This window comes from Lagopus muta, chromosome 21 (assembly GCF_023343835.1).
Source record: "Lagopus muta isolate bLagMut1 chromosome 21, bLagMut1 primary, whole genome shotgun sequence".
Lineage (NCBI taxonomy): Eukaryota > Metazoa > Chordata > Aves > Galliformes > Phasianidae > Lagopus > Lagopus muta.
In genome coordinates this window covers 564,817-586,500 of record NC_064453.1, presented here as the reverse complement: position 1 = coordinate 586,500, position 21,684 = coordinate 564,817, and the positions used below count along the sequence as shown (strand labels likewise).

At 62.7% G+C, this 21,684-nt stretch overlaps 3 protein-coding genes across 11 annotated transcripts; all 3 read right to left on the bottom strand.

Moving 5' to 3' along the window:
- Positions 1–29: 29 nt before the first annotated feature.
- TNFRSF25 (TNF receptor superfamily member 25) lies at positions 30–4,078 on the bottom strand. 2 transcript variants are annotated; one of them, XM_048967677.1, is made up of 8 exons: positions 3,859–4,078; positions 1,990–2,185; positions 1,735–1,866; positions 1,481–1,639; positions 1,325–1,406; positions 1,201–1,259; positions 916–1,124; positions 35–835 (listed from the first exon to the last, which is right to left on the bottom strand). In XM_048967677.1, the coding sequence occupies exons 1-8, from the start codon at positions 3,886–3,888 to the stop codon at positions 401–403; spliced, it is 1,302 nt and encodes a 433-aa protein (XP_048823634.1). In that variant the 5' UTR covers positions 3,889–4,078; the 3' UTR covers positions 35–400. The 2 variants fall into 2 exon arrangements, with proteins under 2 accessions (XP_048823633.1, XP_048823634.1); XM_048967676.1 differs by having other exon boundaries at positions 30–835; positions 1,201–1,536.
- Positions 4,079–4,192: 114 nt separating this feature from the next.
- On the bottom strand, positions 4,193–16,546 carry PLEKHG5 (pleckstrin homology and RhoGEF domain containing G5). 8 transcript variants are annotated; one of them, XM_048967673.1, is made up of 22 exons: positions 16,529–16,546; positions 13,479–13,555; positions 11,059–11,188; positions 10,866–10,968; positions 10,698–10,758; positions 10,507–10,598; positions 10,295–10,431; positions 10,070–10,218; positions 8,416–8,601; positions 8,087–8,260; positions 7,920–8,015; positions 7,782–7,832; positions 7,500–7,649; positions 7,313–7,423; positions 7,099–7,248; positions 6,891–7,028; positions 6,698–6,817; positions 6,489–6,621; positions 6,297–6,412; positions 6,067–6,227; positions 5,206–5,994; positions 4,193–5,125 (listed from the first exon to the last, which is right to left on the bottom strand). In XM_048967673.1, exons 3-22 carry the CDS (start codon positions 11,099–11,101, stop codon positions 5,116–5,118), a joined length of 2,970 nt encoding a protein of 989 aa, XP_048823630.1. In that variant the 5' UTR covers positions 11,102–11,188; positions 13,479–13,555; positions 16,529–16,546; the 3' UTR covers positions 4,193–5,115. The 8 variants fall into 8 exon arrangements, with proteins under 8 accessions (XP_048823630.1, XP_048823628.1, XP_048823622.1 ...); XM_048967671.1 differs by lacking the exon at positions 16,529–16,546 and adding an exon at positions 16,374–16,470; XM_048967665.1 differs by lacking the exon at positions 16,529–16,546 and adding an exon at positions 14,643–16,237.
- Positions 16,547–17,170: 624 nt separating this feature from the next.
- NOL9 (nucleolar protein 9) lies at positions 17,171–21,674 on the bottom strand. Its single transcript, XM_048967832.1, has 11 exons — positions 21,483–21,674; positions 21,154–21,379; positions 20,747–21,061; positions 20,568–20,664; positions 19,966–20,063; positions 19,526–19,687; positions 19,046–19,334; positions 18,567–18,678; positions 18,078–18,255; positions 17,755–17,888; positions 17,171–17,439 (listed from the first exon to the last, which is right to left on the bottom strand). The coding sequence occupies exons 1-11, from the start codon at positions 21,672–21,674 to the stop codon at positions 17,311–17,313; spliced, it is 1,932 nt and encodes a 643-aa protein (XP_048823789.1). The 3' UTR covers positions 17,171–17,310.
- Positions 21,675–21,684: the final 10 nt, after the last annotated feature.

Sequence of the window (21,684 nt, the reverse complement as noted above, 5' to 3'; positions counted from 1 at the left end):
CCAGAAGAAGGGCCAGGTGTGAAGGGGTGGAGAACACAGTGCTTTATTGGGGCAGGGGCAGGCCCACCCATGTGCACCAGCTGGGCGGCCTCGAGAACTATCCCATGGGTTTGCAGCGGGCTCGGTGCCTGCTCGTCCTGCGAGCAGCACGGGATCCCGGGAGCAGGAGGACATAAATAGGGGGGGTGAGTGGCCCAGAAGGGGAGTTCTGCTCTGCTCCTGCAGCCTGAGCCAGCAGTCCAGATAACTGACATAAAATGTCTACACAGCATAAGTAACAATACTTAGGGGTAGGGCACTCTGTGTGCCGGATCCGCTCGCTTTGCTGAGGGGGCACAGTGCAGCCAGGACGGCTGTGGGGCAGCCGCTGGGGCTGTGTCACCACAATGCAGACATGAAATCAGGGTCCCAATGCCAGGCTCTGGCGCAGTGTCTCAGCGCAGCCCGACAGGTCCATGTGCTCCAGGGCGGCGAAGATGCGGTCAAGTGTGGCACTGGTCTGCTGGCACCAGCGCTTCAGCATCTCGTACTGCCGGTCGCGGAACGGGGCCACCTCCATCTCCACCAGCTCAATCTCCGTGTCCCGCAGCTCCAGCACCCGCATGAACTCCTTCCAGCGCCGCACCGGCACCGCATTGATGACAGCGTAGAGCTGGCTGCCCTGCAGCAGGGCACAGCGCTGGGGGCTGCTGAGTGGTGGGGCCGGGCTGTGCGCTGTGCTGGGCACTGAGGGCTCCGTGGTGCCGTTGGGCAATGCTGCTCTGCTGGGTTGTTGGTGCAGCAAGGCCGAGGACTCGGAGCTCCTCCTCGCCATGCTGGAGCCAGGCTCCCACACCTGTCCAGAGAGTTTGGCCAGGTCCAGTGCAGACCGCCCGACCGTGGCTGGTAGCCACCCACCCCACCGCAGGCACTCACCTGGCACTGCATCACTTCTGTTGCTGCAGCCCTCTGGGTGACGGGGTGCATACAGGCTGTGGGGCCAGAGCAGTCCCAGGGTGTGGCAGTAGGTAGAGGGCTGATTGCTGGGGTCTCCATCTGGAGCCGCTTCCGCTTGTGATAGATGGCAAGGGCACCCAGGAAGAGGGGCCCGGTCAGACCCAGCAGGATGTACTCCAGCCCCGAGCCTGCAAGGAAGTAGTGCTGTCCCCTGGTTGCTCCCCACCCCACTGCCCTCACCCCGAGCCTCACCACCTCACACACCTGGGGCACGGTGGCCGCACACCCGCTGGCACTCCTCGCCGCATGTCTCTGGGGTGCTCCTGCAAGGAGAGGGATGGTGGGCACTGTGCCTGTTGCCAGCACACCCCCCCCGGGAGCTGCTTACATGCGGCACGGGCGGCACTCGCTGCCCTCGGCATAGAAGTCGGGCTTGCAGCTCCCACACTGTGCGTCTTGCCTGTCTGAGCCTGGGGAGAGGGTGCATGTCAGGCCAGTGGAGGCCCTGCAGGTGGCATCCCATGGGCTGGGTGGAAACACTCACAGGGCTGTAGAAGCAGCTTCCCAGGGCAGGTCTTGCACTTCTTGCAGGAGAAGTCACTGCAGGAATCATCCTTGTTTTGGCACTCACGGAAGTGGCCAGACTCACAGCCACAGGCAATATTGCTGGTGGCTGAGCAGTTGCTCACCACAGTCTGGAAAGCTGCAGAGGCAGGCGGTGAGCAGGGCAGCACAAGCACAGCGTGGCACAGCGTGGCACAATATGGTACAGTGTGGCACAGCACACTGCCGACTCACTTTGATGGTCACACGTGTAGCAAGCATCGCACTTGGGGCGGGTGTTGGGGTGGGAGAGAAAGGTGCCGGCGGGACAGGCTACACAGACGTTGTCGTTTCCATGGCTCGTGCAGGGGGTTTGCAGGAATGTCCCTGTGGGCAGCAGAGGCACAATGAGCACGGCCACTGCTGCATGCCCAGGCAGTGCCATGCCACCATGCCCATGGCAAGCGACACACCTGGTGCATGGTGCCTTGCCAGCCGGGCACTTCTCACCTGGGGGACACTGGGTACAGCACCGACCAACTGAACGGATCCAGCTCATCCCGGAGGGGCAGGAGGACTTTATGGTGGACCTCCGAGTGCGGTTGGATGGGAGCACCAGGCCCTGCTGGCTGCGTAGCATGGAACAGTCCTTGCAGCCCGGGGGCTGTGACCCGCTGGCCAGCAGCCACAGCACTGCCAGGAACACCTGTGGGCAGGGAGAGGGCAGGCTGCAGAGAGCCTGGGTGCAGAGTGGGCATCCCAGGGCAGCAGGGCTGGGCCATCGCGCTCACTGGGCTTCCAGCCATGGACAACGGGCACCTGAGCCCCAGCCAAGCCCAATCTGCAGGGTGTTAGGCCAAGCAGATGCCGGTGCCCTGCAGGGCTGGCAGCAGGGCAGGACAGCCAGGGGCAGCCCCGAGCCCACAGCCCCACGGCTGGGAATGCCCCAGGGCAGCCCCTGTGCCGGGCTTTCCCCTTGGTCCCTGAGTAATTGCTTTCCTGACCTCAGCATAGGGCACACACTGTGTGGGCACACGGGTCGTCCTGCTGAGCTCAGGCAGACCAGCGTTGCCCACAGGAGCTCAGACCTCCAGATACCACCAGCCAGCCCAGTGCTCAGCCCCACACAGTGCAGTTCAGGGCACGGGAGGGTTAACGCCTCCCTCCACTTTCCTCCGTTTTTATCTGCCTCGCAGATGAGGCGATTTCCTCCTTGAGAGGAAACCATGCCCAGCTCACGCTGTCCCCGATGCTATCACACTTCATGCGTGCGTCCCAAAGTAGGTCACTGCTCCCCCGCCACCCCGCAGGGCGCTGGCTGCTGAGTGCAGGGGAGCTCTGGGGGGGGCACAGGGGGTGCCTGCCTCACTCCACCACCCGCAGCCCGGCTGGGGTCCCGGAGCCGCACACGGCGCTGTGATGCGAGCAGCGTTTGCTCGGCCACAGCAGGCAGGGAGCCAGGGGATTCCTTGCCGGGGGCTGGATTTCCCAGCCGAGATCACCCCGATTACAAGGACTGAATCATTTTCTATTAAACCCGCCGCCGCCGGACTGGAAACCATGCCCAGGCTGCGCCATTTGCATAACGCTGCGATCGCATCAGGGCGGCCGCACCACAACAAGGAGCCCAGCAGCCAGCGGCACGTCTGAGTCAGCGCACAGCCCTGCCGGGCACGAGCACCCCGCGGCGGGGCCCGACCTGCACGCGTGTGCCGCCCCGTCCCCGCGCCCGGTGGGCAGCTGCTGCGCGGCACCGGTTACGCAGCGGGGCCTCCGCTTCCTGTGCCGCTCAAGCGCCGCCCCTACCCGTAACGCGGTTCTGTCTGCAGCCTCTGCTCCTGGCCCCGCAAGGCTGGGGCACCACCTACTCAGCCAGCCCGCTGCCACCGTCTGCCACCGTGCTTGGGGCTGCAACGGCATCCCTGACCCGCGCTCGCAGGCTCCCAGCGCAGCCTGGCCACGGTCCTGTGGCCGTGCTCTGCCCACCATCCCTGTGGCTGCGCTCACGCTGCCGGTGACTGCGCTGTGCCCTCAGCACCCGTGGCCATGCCTAGCCCTGGGGCTGTGCCATACCCGTGCTTCCCATAAGCGCACTGTGCCTGTGGTCCCCACGGCTGTACCATACCTATCACCCCTGTGACCATATCCCACCCACAGCCCCACTGCTGTGCCCTGGCTCAGGCTGCGGGAGGGCAGATTGCAGCCTCCAGGTGTTCAGCACAGCTCAGAGTGAGCGCTTTCGTGGGACGTGGACCCCTCAGCAAGTTGCCGAGTGCATCTCTCACCCCTTCCACTGAAACCACCCACAGCCACCACCTGCTCTGAGCACCCAGGGCCACACCAGCCTAGCCAGCAGGCCCCCAGCCCCCCCACACTCACCAAGGCCACCCCTGGGCAGCGGTGCTTCATCCTTGCAGCCGGCACAGCTGGGTCATGCCGTGTGGCAATGGTGGGCACAACTGAGCATGGGGTTCCCGGTGCTGGGGAGATTCAGTATAGGGTTCCCCCACACCCCATTGCTGCTGCACGACGTGTGATGAATGAGCACCAGCCTTCCCCAAGCAGGCTTTTATATGTGACCACAGCAGGAGGAAATGCTTTTTTGGAAATGAGACCAGAGGGTTCGAAAGCACATGACAGGAACACTGCGCAGGAGAGACCTGTGCCAGCCCAACATGTCCCTCCCATTCCCCCCAGCAGCACAGACACAGCCTGGAGGGGGGACACAGCATCCTCTGCTTTGCTAGGCAGAGCTGCACCCTGACCCAAACCCCCGAGCTGGGGTACAGATCTGGGGCTGGCTCCATGAGCATTGCATGGCATCTGCTCCACATCCACTCCTCTTCACCCCACGGTGCCTGGCTGTTGCCCGAAGGAGAGGCGAGGCAGGCACAGCATGCACACAGCAAGGTTTATTGCTTGGCTGGACCGCACCGCAGCCAGCACAGGTGCCACGGCCAGTACATGCCCACAGTGCAGCCACCGCCACCTCCCAGTGCCAGCAGGCAGCACTGCTACAGGGACAGCCTGAAGCTCAATAAATACACACTCTGCAGTGGCATCCCACTCCGGTGTGGGCTGTGTCAACAGGCAGTAGCTCCCCACCAGCCCAGCACAGGACGGCACCCAGCTCTCGGCCACCACAGCTCCCACGCTCCTACTCCCTGGCCACCAAACCATGCCCTGGCCAGACCCTGTGGCCACTGCTAGCCCCAGCTCAGCCCTGTCCCCTCGTCTCACCACCCCCCGCCTCCCACCCCACATGCCAGCAGCCCTGTGCTGCCCACCCCGCAGCCATCTCACACCTCCCCCACTCCCTGCTGCCGACGTCGCCATCCCTCCTCCTCGCATGGAGCTGCGGAGCCCATGGCCTCCCCAGGCGCAGCCCCATGACCACACAGTGCGCCATGTCCAGCCCCACACGGACACCCCTGGGTAGCAATGGGCAGCCCGGTGCTGCCCTGCAGGAATGCATCCTCCCAGATGGGACTGCTCTGTGTCCCCCACGTGTGACATCCTGGCACAAGCTGGTGGGTGCCCGCTCTGCCCAGCCCCGACGTTACGCTACGGTTAGAAGCAGGAAGAGCTCTTGGAGCAGCCGCACGTCCATCCTCATCCTCGCTGCCCCGGCAGCTCTCAGACCTCCCTGCAGGGCACAACAAAGAAAGAGGCTTGGTCAGTGTGGGGCCTGGCACACGGCATGTAGAGGGGATGGGCTGCACATACGAGGCCGTCAGCGTGGAGTTGAGGAGCAGCGTGGTCCGTATTCGGTAGAGCTGTGCCAGCGTCAGCTTGCGGTGCTGCGCTGAGGAGGAGTCTGAGAGCGTGCGGTGGGCAGGGGGCTGAGGGCTGTGGCTGGGCTGGCCCACGGTGGGTACACGGGGCTCCACGGGCTCCTCCGGCTCTGAGAGCTCTGAAGTGGAGTCACCACTACTGCTGCTGCTGGCACCGGGGGCCAGGAGCTCCGGGGAATGGCTAGTCCGCTGGAGCAGTGGGGGAGCAGGAGGGGCCATGCATAGGTCAGAGAGGCTCCGGCTCTGGTTGAGCGGGGTAGGGGGTCCGGCCAGCAGTTGAAGCAGGCTGGCCTCTGACTTGGACTTGAGCACTCGGGCCTTGCAGGGCAGGAGCTGCACGGGCGTCCTACGGCGCAGCCGGGGCGAGGGGGGCTGTGGGGCCAGGGCTTCTGGCCCCTCCTCAGCCCCTACGTCCTGCTGCCGGGGAAAGTCCCGTGGTGAGGCGGGTGAGAGTGTGCCGTAGGCGCTGTCGATGGACGCCGAGCAGAAGCTGCCAGGCTGCGCGGTGGCGCTGGGGGGCAGGGGCAGGCTGCCAGAGGGCAGCTCGTGGGTTGGGGTGCTGCCAGAGGTGCCGGTGGCGGTGCTGACAGAGGTACCAGTGCTGACAGAGGTGCTGTCTGACGGTGAACCGAACGGCCCCACGTCTGAGTCTGGGGAGGAGAGCTCATCGCCGCCGTCCACCACCACCACTGAGATGGTCTCGGTGGAGCCGTCCGAGGGGCTGCGGAAGAGGGGAAGGTGAGGAGGAGGCTGCGCCGCAGATGTGGTTACAGTGCCCCTGTCCCACTCATACCACTGCTGGGAGTCCAGGCTGGTGCTGCTGCGGCGCAGCACCGTGGGCGAGCTGGCGGTCGAGGTGCTGCTCTCACCATCCTCCTCATCTTCCTCCTCCTCCTGCAGGCGCCGGCACTGCCCACGCTGCTGCTCCTGCAGCCGCAGCCGCTGCAGCAGGTTCTGGGAATGGCAGGTGTCAGGGATCTGTGGGCACGAGACCCCCACGCCCCCCCCACGCGGTGTCTTCACCTGTGCATTGTGCAGCGCCTCGACCCAGCTGCGGCACAGCGACTGCCCACTGGCCTGGAAGGTGTAGGCAGCCACGGCGCTGCCAAACTCATTCAGGTAGATGAGGAGGAAGGAGCCTGTGGATGAGGAGCTGTGAGGCTTGGACTTCCAATGTTTTCCTAGGGTGCAACCCCTTCCCCTGGTGCCACTCACCTGGGTCCTTTAGCTCCCGGCAGATGACTTTGTCCACCAGCAAGGGCTGTCGGATCACCTTGGTGCGCTCAGCCTTCTTGACGGGCTTGGTGATGAGGAAGAGGTCGGTGAAGAGGAAGCAGTAGACGTCCATCTGTGGAGGTGAGAGCAGGGCCATGGGTGCCAGCCCACACACGAGGGATGAGCTCCCCATGCCCCCCCATCCTCACCTTGCTGTCTTTACCTTCCCGCATCTTCAGGCTGCCTTCGAGCAGAAGCTGCCGGGTGTCATCTGGGGAGGTGCCGGGCATGGGGGCCGTCAGGTCCAGCCGCAGGAACTCCTTCAGCAGCTGCAGGGAGCCAGGGAGGTCAGCACAGGTCAGGACACAGCACAGCACTGCAGCCGCGCTGTGCCCAGCCTACCTTGTCCACCTCATCCGTGCTGCCCTCCACCACCTCATAGGCATCGATGCGGCTGAGGATGGCGGCCAGGCGCTGCTGCTCCTGCCGCTGCCGCATCCGCGAGTTGACGTGGTTGATGAAGTGCTCCACAGAGCCGATCTGCAGCACAGGCACAGGGGTGAGAGGCTGGGCTGCCCACCTGCCCACGTCCCCACGCCGTGCCCCTTACCATGGTGAGGATGGCATCACGGGTGCGTGCATCGTCCGTCTTCTTCAGCACGGACTTGAGGAGCAGTGGGTACTTGGTGAGGCGCTGGTGCGGCTTCACCAGCATGTCGCTGAGCTTCAGGCGGCTGCACTGCTTGTGCTTCTCGGCCCACTGCAACATGCAGATGTCAGCTCCAGCCCCAGCCCCGGCCCCACCCCTGCTGCGCCCCCCTCACCGTCACATAGGCACGGAAGAGCTCGCTGTCGCGCAGCAGATTGCGCATGTACTCCATGCAGCCCTCCTCCTCCATGCAGTACTGGATATAGGGCTTGAAGAGCGTTCCAAACTGCGGGCAATACAGAGGTGTCACTGCAGGGCACAGCCTGGCACAGTCCATGGTGCAGCACAGGGTCGGCACTCACCGTCTTGAAGCCCTTGAGGAAGTCCATGGGGTCAAGCAGCACCTTGGTCCGGCGGGCCTTGTCCAGCACCGGGGCCATGACGCTGCTCCACAGGCTGCGGTGCAGCTGGATGATCTCCCCAATATTGCCAAACAGACGCTCAGCATCCACCTACGGGGGGAGGTGGGGAGTCGCTGTGGGTCACATCCCCATGCACCCACCATGCTGGGGGACCCCTGCTATGCACCACACTGCTGTTCCCCCAGACCCCACAGCACAGCCCCAAATACGCAGCGCACTCACCTCACACAGCAGCCCTGACTCCTGAAGGTTCAGCAGGCAACAGAGGAAGAGCTGTGGAGACAGAGCAGGAGCTCGTGGGGCAGGAGCCATGGTATGGGGGACACCTGTGGCTGAGGAACATGGGCCATGGGCACTCACATCAGTGATGACCTTTAGCTTTCGGATGTAGGTGGCCTCAGTGTGCAGCAGCTCCCAGATGGCTTCCTGCTGGTGGCACTGCCGGCGCGTCAGGGCCTGCAGGGCCAAGCGTCAGTGTTTCACCATCCAAGGAGTGCGACCAGCACCGCCATCAACCCCAGCCCTACCTCCGTGCCCTCAATGATTTGCTGCCAGCTGTCCTCTAGCACCAGGCTGCTGTCGTCCCCATCCTCCTCCCAGGAGTCCTGGTCGAAGCGGAGCTGCGGTGGTAGTTTGGGCAGCCCAAAGCTGCTGTAGGTGTGCAGCTTGCTTTCCAGCTGCTCCATCTTGTCCACCTCCTGCTGGAAGGCATGAGCAGATGGGCTGGGGACAGTGGCAGAATGCCACAGTTCTGTTGGCCCTGCGCACGGATCTGGGGCACAGCCATGCAGGACCTCATCCCACCACCACCCCAGCACAGCACCACGACTCCCACACCCCTCCCCTGCCCACCTACCCGCCCAAAGGGGCCAGTGCTGGTGCTGGAGCTGAAGAAGCCACTGAAGCGGCTGGCAGCACGGTTCTTCCAGGTGTCGGTGCCATTGGTGGGCAGAGAGCCACTGCCATGCAGGGATGGCTCAGGGCTGGGGATGCTGGCGTCCCCCAGGAACTCCGTCATGTTCTTCCGCCGCCTGCCCGGAGCCTGCATGGGTACAATGAGTGCCGCAGGTCAGCACCAGCCCTGCTCACTTCACAGCACAGGGACAGCCCCCGAAGCCATGCTCTGCCCCTGCTGATGTGTCCCCCACACCCCATAGCCGATCCCTTTCTAGGGTGTGCAGAGCCAGGCCCCCACGGGACATGAGCTCGCTGCGCCCGCACCCGCACTGACCTGCGTACCTGCATCCTGCATACAGGGGGCCAAGTGCCCCGGTCCTGTGCCCACACCCCGCAGCAGAGGGGCTCTGTGGCTCAGTGCATCCCACAGGGTGCAGCACCCCGAGCCCCTCACCGCCCAGCCGTGCTCTGAACTTGAACCGCAGAGCCAGGCAGCTCTGGCTGTGCTCCTCCGAACAAAAGGAGGTGGGGCCAGCGCAGAAAACCTAATTTCCCTCCTCGCCAGATAAGCTAAACAGACCCGAACAATTTGCTGGCAAAGATCAAAGCCCACCATCCCGCAGCGGAGCTGGGTCCCGGCCACACAGCACCCGCCTGCCCAGGCACTCGGCTCACGCCATACTCATGCATCCCCACAGCCCCTTGCCAAGGCCACACCACAACGTGGCTGCTGCCCTCTCCTCACCTGGTACAAAGTGCAGCATGGCCATTGCATGCCACAGAGACCTACTGTCCCCGAGCCGTGACAGCCCAGTGAGCCCTGCAGAATCTCTACTTTGCCCCAGCACAGCCCCACAGCTCACCATGCCACGGTGTCTCCAGGCGCCCTGGCCCACGCTGGCCCTGCTGCCCTGGTTCGGCTCTGCTCCCACCTGCCCTCGGGGACCCGGCTGTGGAGGTGGCCCTGTGACCGCCATCCCTTCTGCCCCACCAGCGCAGTGCCGGTCCCACTGCCAGGCATCGTACTGCCGGATGCGGGCAGCCACCAGCCCCGGCCACACAGCCAGATTGGTGCACTCGGGGGCTTCTGGCTCAGAGAGCTAAGAGCTGCTGTCCCCACGCTGGGATCCCCAGAGCCAAATTCTGGGGAGCGGGCGCTGTGTGGCCACACGAGCGTGGCATCTGCTCCCACGGGGAGTGGCAGCAGATCCGGCCCCACAGCTTATCTGGGTCCACAGGGCAGGACTGAGGCTGCACACAGCAGCTGACAGGTGCCAAGGCGAGGAGGGACAGTGGCCACATCCTGGCCAGAAGTGCCAGCCTCACCGCCATGAGGCCCTGGGGCGCGGAGCTTTGCTTTGCTCAGGTACCAGCCCATACGTGGCACAGCTGCAGGGCTGCCAGCTGAGCTGCCACGCCTGGTGCAGGGCACTGCCCACACTGCAATGTGGCACCGCTGGCACAGCACAGCACTGCTGGGAGCTGAGCCTGTTCTCAAGGCTTCCAGGGGCTTTGCACCCCCATTGCATGAGGCCAACCAGGAGACGCCCTCCTGCTCTGGTGTGCCCCCACCCTTCCAGATACACGAGGCGCAGAGTGCTGCGGGTACTCACCAGGATGTCAGTGCCCTCCCTACGGCCCGGCCCTGGATCCAGCCCTGTCCCAAGGAGTGCAGCGGTGCTGGCGGGGCGCAGGATGGGCAGGCTGGCTGAGCGTGCATCCCGTGCCGCCTGCTCCACCTTCAGCTCGTCCCCAGGCTTGGCTACAGGAGCACAGAGCTGTCAGAGCCCCCAGCCCCATGGTGCCTGTTTTGGCCTTATATTTGCCCCCCTCCACACCTTTCACCCGCAGGTAGTGTCCCCCGAAGCGGTACGCCTCAAACTGGAGGGACAGTGGTGTGTTGGACTGGTCCAGGTAGATGTCCACCTTGCTGTGCTCAATCGCCCTCCTCTCAAAGACCGGCAGCAGCACGTCCCTGTGGGATACCATCCCTATGGGTCCTGTGGGGTCTGTGTGCCCATCAGGGCTGTGCCTGGCACAGGCAGCTCACCCCAGGGACTTCTTCTTCATGGCCGGCACGATCTCTGCCTCGATATCAACATTCAGGTCGAATTTGAGGGTGAAGCACTCCTTGCTGGGGTCCTGCAGGAGACACAAAGCTCACAAAGGGCTCCCACCCATCTTGGATATGGCCACAGCATAACCCCACAGCAGAGCCCCATAGAGGGGATGGTGTCTTACATCCGTGTGCCTGCGCCGAGCCTTCTTCTTGGGCAGCTTCAGTGCTGAGCTTCTCCTGTCCCTGCAGGCATGGGCAGAGTGAGCCAGGTGTCCTGCAGGCTCTGCTGGCAACACGGAGACACCCACTCTGTCCCACCAACTGCAGAAAGGGCTGGGACGTGCACTCACCCCCTCCCGTCCGCCGGTCCCTCGTCGTCATCCTCCATGTCGGAGGCAGGGCTGGTGCGCGGCGGGCACGAGCGTGTGGACACGTTGCGAGCCAGGATGGAGCCTGTCAATGAGCATTGGGGCCGGGCAGTGCTGAACCCACTGGCCCTGCTGTGTCCCACCAAGGGCCCAGGGTGCAGCCAGCCTGGCTTACCTGGTGGGGACAGGTCGAAGCGGATGTGCCCATCGAAGTGCATGGTGTCGTGCAGGTGCCCGTCGCAGGCCTCACACAGGCTGAGCGGGCTGCTGCGGTTCAGCTGCTGGCACTCGGCATGGTGGCATACCTGTGGGATGCAGCTGTGGGCTGGGACAGAGCAGCAGCGAGACCCCCTCACCCCCGTGGGCTGTGCTGAGCCCCCTCCCCATCACCACTGCACTGCACAGAGACCCTCAGAGCCTTGGGACTGCAGCAGAAGGGCTGCACACGGCTGGGCATGGAGGGAGAGAGGGCACTGGAGGCACTGGGGGCACCTGGCCCCCACGTGCCCATTCATGATGTCCCATGCTGGGCTGAGGGTGCACCAGGACCTGCTGTGCTCTCAGGGGTCTGCAGGGCCACTCCAGAGCCCTTTTGTGTTTGCAAGATCAGTGTCCCCACGGCAGGACGGAGGAAGCAAGTGTCTGCAGCAAAACAATGCTCGCAAGCCGATGCATTTCCTCCGATTGTGCGCCCAGCCTCAGCCTCGGCCGGGCATTCACAGGCATTTATTTTTAAACCCCTGGCCAGCCCCAGCGCGGTGCACAGCCCGTGACCCCCTGCTGGGGGCTGCGCCAGGGGTTGGGGTGCTGCCGGGGGCTGTCAGCCCACACCCAAGGTACGTCCACATCTGGCAGTGCCCCACAGCCACCCCACGAGCAGAAAGGCTGCGGTGCGGCATCCCGGGAGCGCGGCCCCACTGTGCGGCAGAGGAAGCGCCGGTGCACCCCGAGCCGCCCCCGCTTCCTGCCCTCCTTCCTCCCGGCGCTGCTGAGGTCAATGCTGACGCGGCCCGCCGCCCGCGCTCCCCGATGGGGCCACTTGCCCCCAGCACCACACTGCTTTCACCGCGCCTCGGCTGCCCCCACCACAGGGATGCCAAGGGAAACCCAAACCCATAGGCATAGCCCAGGGCTGCAGGGTCGAAGCACCGCAGCCGTACTGCTCACCAACCTGCCCGCCTGCACGTCCCCGCTCGGCCCCATCCAACTGTCCAACACTGGCGATGGCTCCCGGCCGCTTGCTCCCGGTGGTGCTGGCACGAGGCCGCAGCCTGGTGCCACGTGTGTCCCGCGCTGTGTTTACCCAGCAGCTCCACCCGTGCAAACACGGCACGCCACGCCTGCGCCCGCGCTGCACACCTGCCTGCCCGCCTCGCCCCCCCTGATCCCCGCTCTGCCCACACCGCGCTCCCTCCCCAGGCAGGTGCCCGCATCACTGCCTGCGCTGCAGGGTCTGAGGCGCTGGGGGGCTGAGGAAACAGCCCGGCTCTGGAAGGAGCAGGAGAGCAGAGCGTTCCCGAAACCCGCACTGTTTGAAAGGCCACCGCTTCGTTATTTCCTCCCTGATGCTCTCAAAAGGCAGAGGGTGGCTCATTCCAAAAAACAGAGCTCATCTGCTCACCATAAAAGCCTGCGGTGGTGCTGTCGGGCCTCCAGGGCCCAACTACCATCGCTCTTGTTGCTGGAGCAATCGCCCTGCGCTTCCCTTCCCACCGAGGCCGGGAGCATCGCACCGCACGGCTGAGCACTGCACGCCCTCCCCACCAGCACGGCCTCGGCGCACTGAGCAGGAACCCAGCACTCACCAGGAGCAGAGCAGCAGCACGGCACCGGCAGCGAGGACAGCCAGGAGCGAGCCAGCAGGTCGAGCAGCCAGAGATAAGGGGCCCTAAATCCACTCCGGCTTTACATTAGCGATCAACAAGATTAGGAGAGGTGGCATGGGGCGCTTCCAGCCGCAGGCTCTGCTTAATTCCAGAGCCCTGCACTTCCCAGCCTGATCACGGCGCTCCCGTCCCTCCACATGCCTCAATGGACGCGGGTATGAACGCAGCTGCTCCTGGAGGGGCCCTGTGTAGCTCTGCTGCCAAGCCCCGGTGTGCAGCAGAGCTGCAGCAGAGGTTCCCTCCCTCCTGGGCACAGCCGCGCTGCCTGTGCTGGCTTGCCGAGCGATGCTCCCACCGGGAACAGGACAGACGGGCTCAATGAGATTAGCCTGAATTACGGCAGGTGGGGAAACAGGGAAGCTGCTGCCACGCAGTTAAATCCCAGCCACGCACGAGCCTGCAGGCACACACGGGCAGCGGGACCGTGATGCTGCCGAGGGATGCGTGCCACATGCAGCTCCCACCATGTGGGAAGTGGCTGCAGCCCTTCCCTGCTACCTAGCCGCATCCTATCGGCACAGGGCTTTCTGCCCCATGGCTGCCTGCCAGCCAGCTGCACCAACCGGTTCTGCCAGCACCAGAGGCACTGGGAGCCAGGGCGAGCCCATGGGAGCCTCCACCTGCCCAGATCTGCACCAAGACAGCATGCCTGCTGCCTTCCTGATGGCACAGCCCAAGCTGCCAGCACTGCCGGCACCCCATGACCTACCTTGGCTGCCCTCCTCTTGTCTGTACAGTCGGGATTCTGGCAACGCAGCCCCTGCTCCTCTGCTGGGCACTGCTCATCTGCAGGAGAGAGCTGGGGTTAGCGCTGGGTGCACACATGGGGCCCTGCAACCCCATGCAAAACCCTGCCCCACTGCTCTTGCCCCATGGCCCCTGGAGGAAGACAGGTCCCTGACAGTGAGCGCCCAGCTTTTGGGCAGAAAGCAGAGAGCAGAAGCTGCCAACCTCCTGCCCCAGCGAGCGGCGGGTAGCAGAGCTGGGATGGCCACAGCAGAGAGCAGGGCCTGGGGGCATCATCCTGCACCCGCTGCCAGGAGAGGCACGGGCCGAGGGCAGTGCCAGGAGTGCTAAATCTGCTCCTCGCCAGTCCCCAAAGGGGCTTACGGTCTGCTTTAAGCTCTAACAGTTAAATCGGCCTTGAGGACAAATCCTATTTTGAAAGCTTTTGTTATGTGTCGTGCCTAATAGTTTAAAAATAACAGACTCCAGGCAGCTCGCGGCACACCGGCGGGCACCAGGGCTGAAGTGAGAGCTCTCCTGTGGGGCAGTGTGGGGGCTGTGCTCACACCGACCCAGGGCACCTCCATGAGGACCCCCCTGGGCACCCCTGGGTGCAGTGCCCCTGGGAGAGAGCCAGGAGTGCGGCTGCTGGGGGGCCCCGCTGCCCACATGCCGGCCCCACGCCGCAGCAGCACAATGGGCACTCTGTCCCCACCGCCACCCCACAGCGCCCGCCAGGCTGCTTGGCCCCTCCACCACCATCATTTCACTTGACCTATTATGAATAATAACAGAAACAAATCAGAAATTCTTTCAGGCTGGCGAAGGGAAGTTTTCCCAACTCACCAAAACCACGAGGACGGTGACAGCAGCCCCCTGCCCCGCCGCCCCACACCAGGTCACGCTGCAAACTGCCATGGCCCTTCCCAAACACCACCACCGGCAGCAGGGGCTCACACACACACACCGGGACCTCACAACCTGCGTGCCAGCTGCGGTGCACTGGGCAGGCAGCTCTCTGGGTGCTCCCCAGCTGCACCGCGGCATCCCTGCTCTCAGCCCTGCCGCAGCCTCCCTGCGCACAGCAGTCCCTCTGTCTCTGTGCAGGGTTTTCGCCACGCCACCGCCCTCCAGCCCCATGACGTACCCGCCAGCTGCTCGCTGATGTCCAGGCTGGAGCTCCAGGAGAAGCGCTCCACTGCCCCGTACTCCATGCCTGCCAGCGCAGGGGGCAGAGCCCCCAGCTCGTACGCACCCCGCTTCTTCCAGTACAGGAACATCGTGCGGCCGCAACGCGGCACCTGCCCTCACCATGGGGCACCCAGGGGGCTGCCTCGGCCGAGCCGTGCCCACACCGGTGGGACTGGCCAGGGGGCCCGGCTCCGGCTTTAAGAGCAGGTCCCGCTCTCCGGACAAGCGCAGCATTCATCCCGTGAGCCGGGAGCGCTGGGGTGGCGGAGGGTGCTGCTGGAGGCTGCCCAATGCCCCGCGCACAGGGCGCACAAAGGGCCTTTCTTCAGCCTCCTACAGACATTGCACAAATTTCACTTTCTGCCGTCTATGAAAGAAATTTCGGCCGGGGAGACAAGACACGCTTGTGATTGAAATAATCGGCATGAAGAGCGCGGCTGTTCGGCAGCTCCGGCAGCACAGGGCCGGGGGGGGAACGCTGCGGGCATTGGGGGCTGAGCGCTGCGGGGAGGACGGGCACAGCAGTGAGGACAGCTCTGGGGGTGGGCACATTGCCCCACGGCACCAGCACAGCTCCTGCTCTGGACCCCCGCCCTGCGCTCAGCACTCGGCTGCAATTCATGCATTGAGATCGTGGCACAACTTTACAGCAGTTCTCCCTGGCTCACACAACGGAATTTTCTCCCTACATCTGAGCTCCGGGTCCCGGGAGGAACCTGCACACCATTCCGCCCCACGCCCCGCACAGGAGCTCCGGTGGCGGCAGTGCTGAGCTGGGACAGCCAGCAGCCGCGTGCCCCGGCTCCCCGGCGAGGCACAGAAGGTGACAGGCAGGAGCCGGGCCGAGGCTGAGCCCCCCCACCTGACTGCCTTTGGGACGGCCCTGCATCAGCGGCACAGCCCTCCCGGCCTCACTACCACAGCTTTGTCTACGTGAAGCCACGTTTTCCATACGCCAACTCGGCCACCAAAGAGAGCCGAACCCCCATCAGTGAAACCATCCACACTTGCTGGCAGCGGCCACTGCTGACGGGTCAGCAGCACCCCGGGATGCGCTCAGCCAGGATCGGGTGTTTGCGGTGCTGAGCCCAACAGGAGGGGACCTCATCAGCACCGAAACGGCTCTGCCCGCCCGTCCCGAGGAATGAGCTCCAGCCTCATCGTCTCCTCGCTGGCAAGCTCTCCCTAGCGCCGCTGGCGGTGACGCAGCACACGTGCGTGGAGACCGAGAGTTTCATTTTTCTCCTTTCCAACACCAGGCAGCTGAGATCCGCGCAGGGCAAAACTCCCTAAAACGGGACAACCTGCGCGGAAAAATCAGGCGAAGGCAATTCCTGCCCAGCTTCATCAGCACCGCACGCTGCGCGCAGCTCCGCCGCCTCCGGGACCCTTCGCCAGCAGCGGACGAAAGCAAAAGCCGCTCCCGAGCTTTCGCGGCCGGGAAAGCAGACGGCGGCCACGGCGCGGCAGGCGGGCACAGCTCCTCCGGCCCCAACCCCCGCTCACGTGCTGGGAGGCGGAGGAGGGGCAGCGCGTGCCCGAACCCGGCAGACGATCGGCGAACCGCAGGGCGGGACCCGGGGGGGGAGGGCCGGGCCCTTCCGGCGGGCGCCCCGCAGCCGCCCCTCCCTCCGCACCCCCGGAACGGCGGCGGCCGGACGTCGCCCCGCACCCCCCGCGCACTCACGCGTCCCCAGGCGAAGGATGAGGCGGCTGCGGGGACGGACCCGCGCCCGGGCGCAGCGCTCATCGCGCGGTGCCGATGCCGCGCTCCGCACCGCCGCCCCCCGCCCGCAGCAGCCCCGCAGCGGGAGGCTCCGCCCCGGCCCGGCCCCGTCTCACCTTTCCCGGTGCTCCCCCCCCCCGCCGCACAGATGGCCCCGTATTTATTTTCGCCGCCGTGCCGGCCGAGCCTTCCCCACGCCGCCGGAGCCAGCCATATGGGCGGAATTAAAGCCGGATTAAGTTAAAGCTTTAACTCTTCACCGCGCGGAGCTCCGTTCGCACCTCCCGGTGCCGTCGGTGCGTTGGTTTCCATTTTTGCGTTGAGGTTCACTGCTGCCCCACGCAGTACGCAGGTAACGCATCCCTGTCCACATCCGTGCCTCTACCCGCCCCACAGAGCTTTCTACATAACGATACGTGCACTTATACTCGAGGCTTTCAAGCCCAAGCAATCCATCCCCCCCATCCTCTCCAAAGCATCGCTGCTTCTGCTGCACCACCACCCCACCTGCAGTCTGAGCGAAGAGGCATCGAGCTCACCAAAAACTCAGCAGAAAACGGGCAAGAGGAAGATCAGCACACACTCCTAAAACCACGAGTAAAGCAGTATTAAGGTGCTGTGAAGTTAGGCTCACACTCCTCTGAGCTCCAGCTTCAGCCAGGAGGAGCACAACTGCTTTAACTAAGAGCTTCTGCCAATCTCCCATGTGTTGTATGAGCCACATCCACATCACTGCAGGCTTTGGAAGGAATTCAAACCATTTTTCAACTCATTTATTACAAAACACCAAAATACATACTGAAAATATAAAATACTGTTAAAAATGATGTTTTCGTATCTACAGATCAGCTGCTTGGGGTCTCCTGCAGCACAAAACAAATCCTGCAGTCCAAAGGCTTCAAGTGTAATCACACTGGAACGTGCATTCCCTCTTCTTGAAATGCTTCTTCTTTCTCAGCTTCCCAGACCCCAAAATGCTGTAGTTATACTCGGAGGTGACATAAGGGATCTCTCCCTCAATTCCTTCCTGAAAAAAACAAAACAAGAAGTAGAACAGCTTTACAGATCTGTGCCTTCAATTGAAGGCACCTCCCTTTAAAAACAGAACAGCGTTTAGTGATGAATACAAGAAAGCTACCAGTGAACCAACCCTATGTTGATATCTGAGAACTATGAATGTTCTCTTGGTTGCTTCTGTGCATTAAGGGCAATTTCCCAGGGGTAACGACCATGCTAGTATCCAGACAGCTCTGGACATGTGCAAGCCTCAAAGAAAGCAAGAATTTGCCAGCAAGATTAACCCTACAACGGTTCTTCCACCCTCCTCCCAGGCAGCTCCTACCTGGCTCACAAAAATGCAGTTTGGAATAGCAATGTTTCCCAGCAGAAGGCAGTTCACTACTCTCAGGTTCTCAGGAGGCACCGGGGTCAGGATGTGATAGAGATGCTTCTCCATGTCGACCCCTCGGACAATTCCTGAGAAACACAGCGTTCAGCCAAACCTGGCCCACACATTTTGTGCAACACACTTAGAATCTGCTTTGGGAAACGTGAACCTAATCCTACTTTTCCAGTTGTTTTTGGAAAGATAATTCCACCATTCTGCAACACGGCTCAAAATGCAACACGTGAGAACGCGGCTTAAGGTTTCCCAGCGTCACTCACCGAAGCCAAGGCAATCACAGATGGGTGTCTGTGTCAGCAGCACTGGCCCGGCAGTTTGGCATCTGATTTCATCTGGTATCCTGCAGAGCCCAACCCAGCTGGCGTTCACTGCATACATGATGTTGGTAGGAGCAACATCGGTGTGAATAACCCTGAGTGCAACAGCATTAAAAGGTACCTGAGGGGGAGGAATGAAAAGAAACACGCTGTGTCAACAGCTCAGCATCAGCTTTGTGTGCTTAACTTACCCTGAACTTGAACCCAACTAGAAAGCCACCAACCGCATCTACAGATAGACCTTACAGCAAGCGCAACAGAATGCACAGTAACAAAAACCTCGTCTTTTAATTAAAAACACCAATCAGCTGATTACCTTGGATTACAAAGCACTTTTTACCCCACCTTCCAAAACACGTCCCAGTACAACTTTCAATTCCCAACAGCCAGACCCCCTGCAGCACCTGCCGCCCCTCCAGAAGGCCCTCATACCTGATATGGCACGAGGCTGTGCAGCGGCAGGACGGACGCCACATCTGGGGGCTGCAGCTGCCCCAAGTAACCCAGTATGGACATGTCACGTAAGATGCTGCTGTGCACTCGCCTAGAAAAAATAAACACAGCAAATGAAGAAGTGCAAGTTCTAATTGGAAGCTGCACTTGGTGAAAAGTCTACATAGTTGGCAGTAATTACTGGGAGTGGGGTAGGAAGGAACAAATAATCCCTTTCCTGGTCCTCACACCTTCCCCTACTCAAAAATAAAATGAAAAAGCTCTCAACAATCTCCTCCAAAAACTTCAATCAAAGCCCAAGCAAATCTGTCAAGAGAATGAACAGCCTCACAGGCTCTGACCAAATTAATGGGCTCTGAAGGCCAACATGACAGTTCTCTCCTATGCACTTACTATCAAGACAAAGTGTACTTTTGCCGAGCCAATGAAGAACCACACAACACTCATTTTCCACTTACGCTTCACCTGCAGCCCCAGCTCGAGGGAATTCAGGGTGGACGTAGAGCAGCTTGTACTCAGGAGCTGACGCATCTTCCTCCCCCTCAGAGCACTTCCAGCTCTCTGCTGCACTCAGGTCCATCCGCTCGCCCTTGGCTCGCTGCTTGCCCTTGGTGTACAGCCCGGGCGCCAGATGGACGCTCTCGGGGGTGAGCGGAGCCATGGCCTTCCAGTCGTACACATCCATCTGCACCACGTGAGTGGGCGACAGCAGCCGGATCATATCAGTCAGAAGCAGCAACCCCTCACCTTCAGGGAGCAGAGAATACACAGCTACTGTCACCAGGCTAAGGAGTCCGAACGCTGTTACAGGAGGCCGACAACAGCTTGTGTGGAGTGAGCTCTATTTCCACGCTCCCGACTCCGCAGAGCGAGGCGATACACCGCCAGGTTGTTAGGCTCCCTCTGCACCACCCCTCCAGAATGGGTTCATTGTTTACCTTTCACCCAGCCCATAGTGTTGATGACTAAAGGTACTTCCTTCCTGTAGGAGCTGAACACGTACTTCACCACATCGATGTATCTCTCTGTGTCCTGCTCACAGCTGGTCTGCCCGTAGTACACCATCTTACGCGGCGTCCGTTGGTGTGTGAATGGTGGGCCTGGAAATGAAAGCACATCTCTGGCACTCCCACTTATCTTCTCTCTGCTAACACACAGAGGAAAGACCAAGGGAGGAGAACAGCTCCACACTACTTATCAAGATTTGCACGTGGAGCTCAGATGCCCTCAGCAAGAGAACTTTTATGGCCTTTTACTCTCTATATGCACTTTTGCCACATGTAGCGACTTCTCCAAAGTACACACAGCCCATACCCAAAAAGCACCTTCTGGGAACGTCAGATGTTTCTGCCAACTACAGGAAGCACGAGGCACGTACCGAGAAACGGCTCCGTTACGTTACTTAAAGACACGCATCCGGGCGGCGTGAATTCAGTCTGCCCTATGTCACATTCCATGTACTCAACAGAGGGGAGGCTGCAGTGAAAGAAGCCCATGCATTAGCACCCACTGAGAAGAAAAAGAACACCGCTTTGAATACAGCAGAAGCAAAATATGATTTTGTTCCGGGTCATCAGAATTAAACTGGACACAGTCAAACCACGCTTGTGCAACGTTCCCTCAAGTAAGGGAAGGGCAGAGACAAGGACTCAAAGGGCACTCCTACACCACACTGCAGATCTTGTGCTTATACTGTAATAGCTCTGCACCCATCCAGTCCTCAGGAAAGCAGTCAGCATGATAAATCAGAGGCGGTACCAATCAGTTTGTCCTCTCTCCATGTTAACTGGGCACTCTAAGAGCACTGACTGCAGGTTTATAAACCCTAGCATCTACGCTAAGCAGGCAGCGGCCAAGATGAAAGGCACACCTTGCTCTGCCACGAATCTGCAGCGACAAAACCATTTTTGGCAGCAAGCTTTCCCTCTCCCACCGCTCGCACGCAGCATTTAAGGAGCTGCAGAGCACGGGAGCACTCACTGGTTCAGCAGCAGGTTGATCAGGTATCTGTTAAACGTGGACTTGCCGATGCTCTTAGGGCCGCACACCATGATGACCGGAACGCCTTCATCTTCCACTAGCACAGAACACAACAAACGCTCTGCAGGGCCGCCACGGCGCGCTCGGCTCGCAGCAGCATGCAGCCGGCCGGCACTCACCGCAGCAGACCCGCACCAGCTCCTGCAGGGCGCACAGCGTGCTGTCGGACAGCAGCAGCCCCCGCTCGGGGCTGCACGGCACGATGCCCACCGCCGCCAGCACCGCCGCCTCGGCCGTCACGTCGGGCTCGTCCTCACGCTGCGCAGCGCGGCCGTCGGGGCGGCGCGGGGTCGGGCCACGGCTCACCTGGGGCTCGAAGAGGCGGCAGAGCGGCGGCAGGCTGAGCAGGAAGCGCGTCACGGCCGTGTCCAGGTGCTCCAGCAGCACCACGGCGCAGTCGGGAGAGAACCGCGCCATCAGCTTCAGCCGCGCCTCTGCGGGAAGGGGGGAGGAGAGCGCGAAATGGCGGCGGCGGCCCGCGAAATGGCGGCGGCGGCCCCGCGCTCCCCCGGCGACCCCAACTCACGGCGGCGGACGCGGTGAGCGCGCAGGGCGCTGCGGGCGGCGGTGCGGAGCTGCCGGGGGTCGGCGTGAGCAGCGCGGGCGGCGGGCAGCGCCTCCAGGGACAGCGCGCAGTGCGTGGGCGGCGACAGCAGCGGCAGCGGCGGCTGGTGCGGAGCCACGGCGAAGCCCAGCACCCGTACAGCGCCATACAGACACGTGAGGCGGCACTTCCCGCTGAACGTCAGCGCCTGCGGAACGGCGGGAACGCGGCGGGGTCAGGCGGAGGCGGCGCGGCGGGGTCAGGCGGAGGCGGCGCGGCGGCGGCCGCCGGGTCGGGTCGGGTCGGCGCACCTGCTGCGGGCCCAGGAGCAGCACGGCCGCGCCCTCCGCCGCCTCCGCGGCCGCGAGCCCCGCCCCGCCCGGCGGCACCATGCCGGCCTGCGCGAAGGAGGCGGCGAACTCCCACCACGCGGCCTCGGCGCGGCCCTCCCCGGCAGCGCCGCGGTTCGGAGCCCGGCGGGGACGGCCGCGCCGCGCCGCCATGGCGGCCTCG

What these genes read in the sequence shown, in the direction of transcription:
- TNFRSF25 (XM_048967676.1), bottom strand. Translation starts at nt 3,888, where the DNA reads ATGAAGCACCGCTGCCCAGGGGTGGCCTTG. An exon ending in CTGTACCCAGTGTCCCCCAG is followed by an intron (nt 1,867 to 1,989) that starts GTGAGAAGTGCC and finishes TGCTGCCCACAG; the next exon opens with GGACATTCCTGCAAACCCCC. An exon ending in CAGAAGTGATGCAGTGCCAG is followed by an intron (nt 836 to 915) that starts GTGAGTGCCTGC and finishes CTCTCTGGACAG; the next exon opens with GTGTGGGAGCCTGGCTCCAG.
- PLEKHG5 (XM_048967665.1), bottom strand. Translation starts at nt 14,775, where the DNA reads ATGTTCCTGTACTGGAAGAAGCGGGGTGCGTACGAGCTGGGGGCTCTG. An exon ending in CTCGGCGCAGGCACACGGAT is followed by an intron (nt 10,599 to 10,697) that starts GTAAGACACCAT and finishes TGTCTCCTGCAG; the next exon opens with GACCCCAGCAAGGAGTGCTT. An exon ending in AGGCGCTGCACAATGCACAG is followed by an intron (nt 6,228 to 6,296) that starts GTGAAGACACCG and finishes TGCCATTCCCAG; the next exon opens with AACCTGCTGCAGCGGCTGCG.
- NOL9 (XM_048967832.1), bottom strand. Translation starts at nt 21,674, where the DNA reads ATGGCGGCGCGGCGCGGCCGTCCCCGCCGGGCTCCGAACCGCGGCGCT. An exon ending in TGCTCCTGGGCCCGCAGCAG is followed by an intron (nt 21,380 to 21,482) that starts GTGCGCCGACCC and finishes GCCGTTCCGCAG; the next exon opens with GCGCTGACGTTCAGCGGGAA. An exon ending in CGCTCACCGCGTCCGCCGCC is followed by an intron (nt 21,062 to 21,153) that starts GTGAGTTGGGGT and finishes CCCTTCCCGCAG; the next exon opens with AGGCGCGGCTGAAGCTGATG.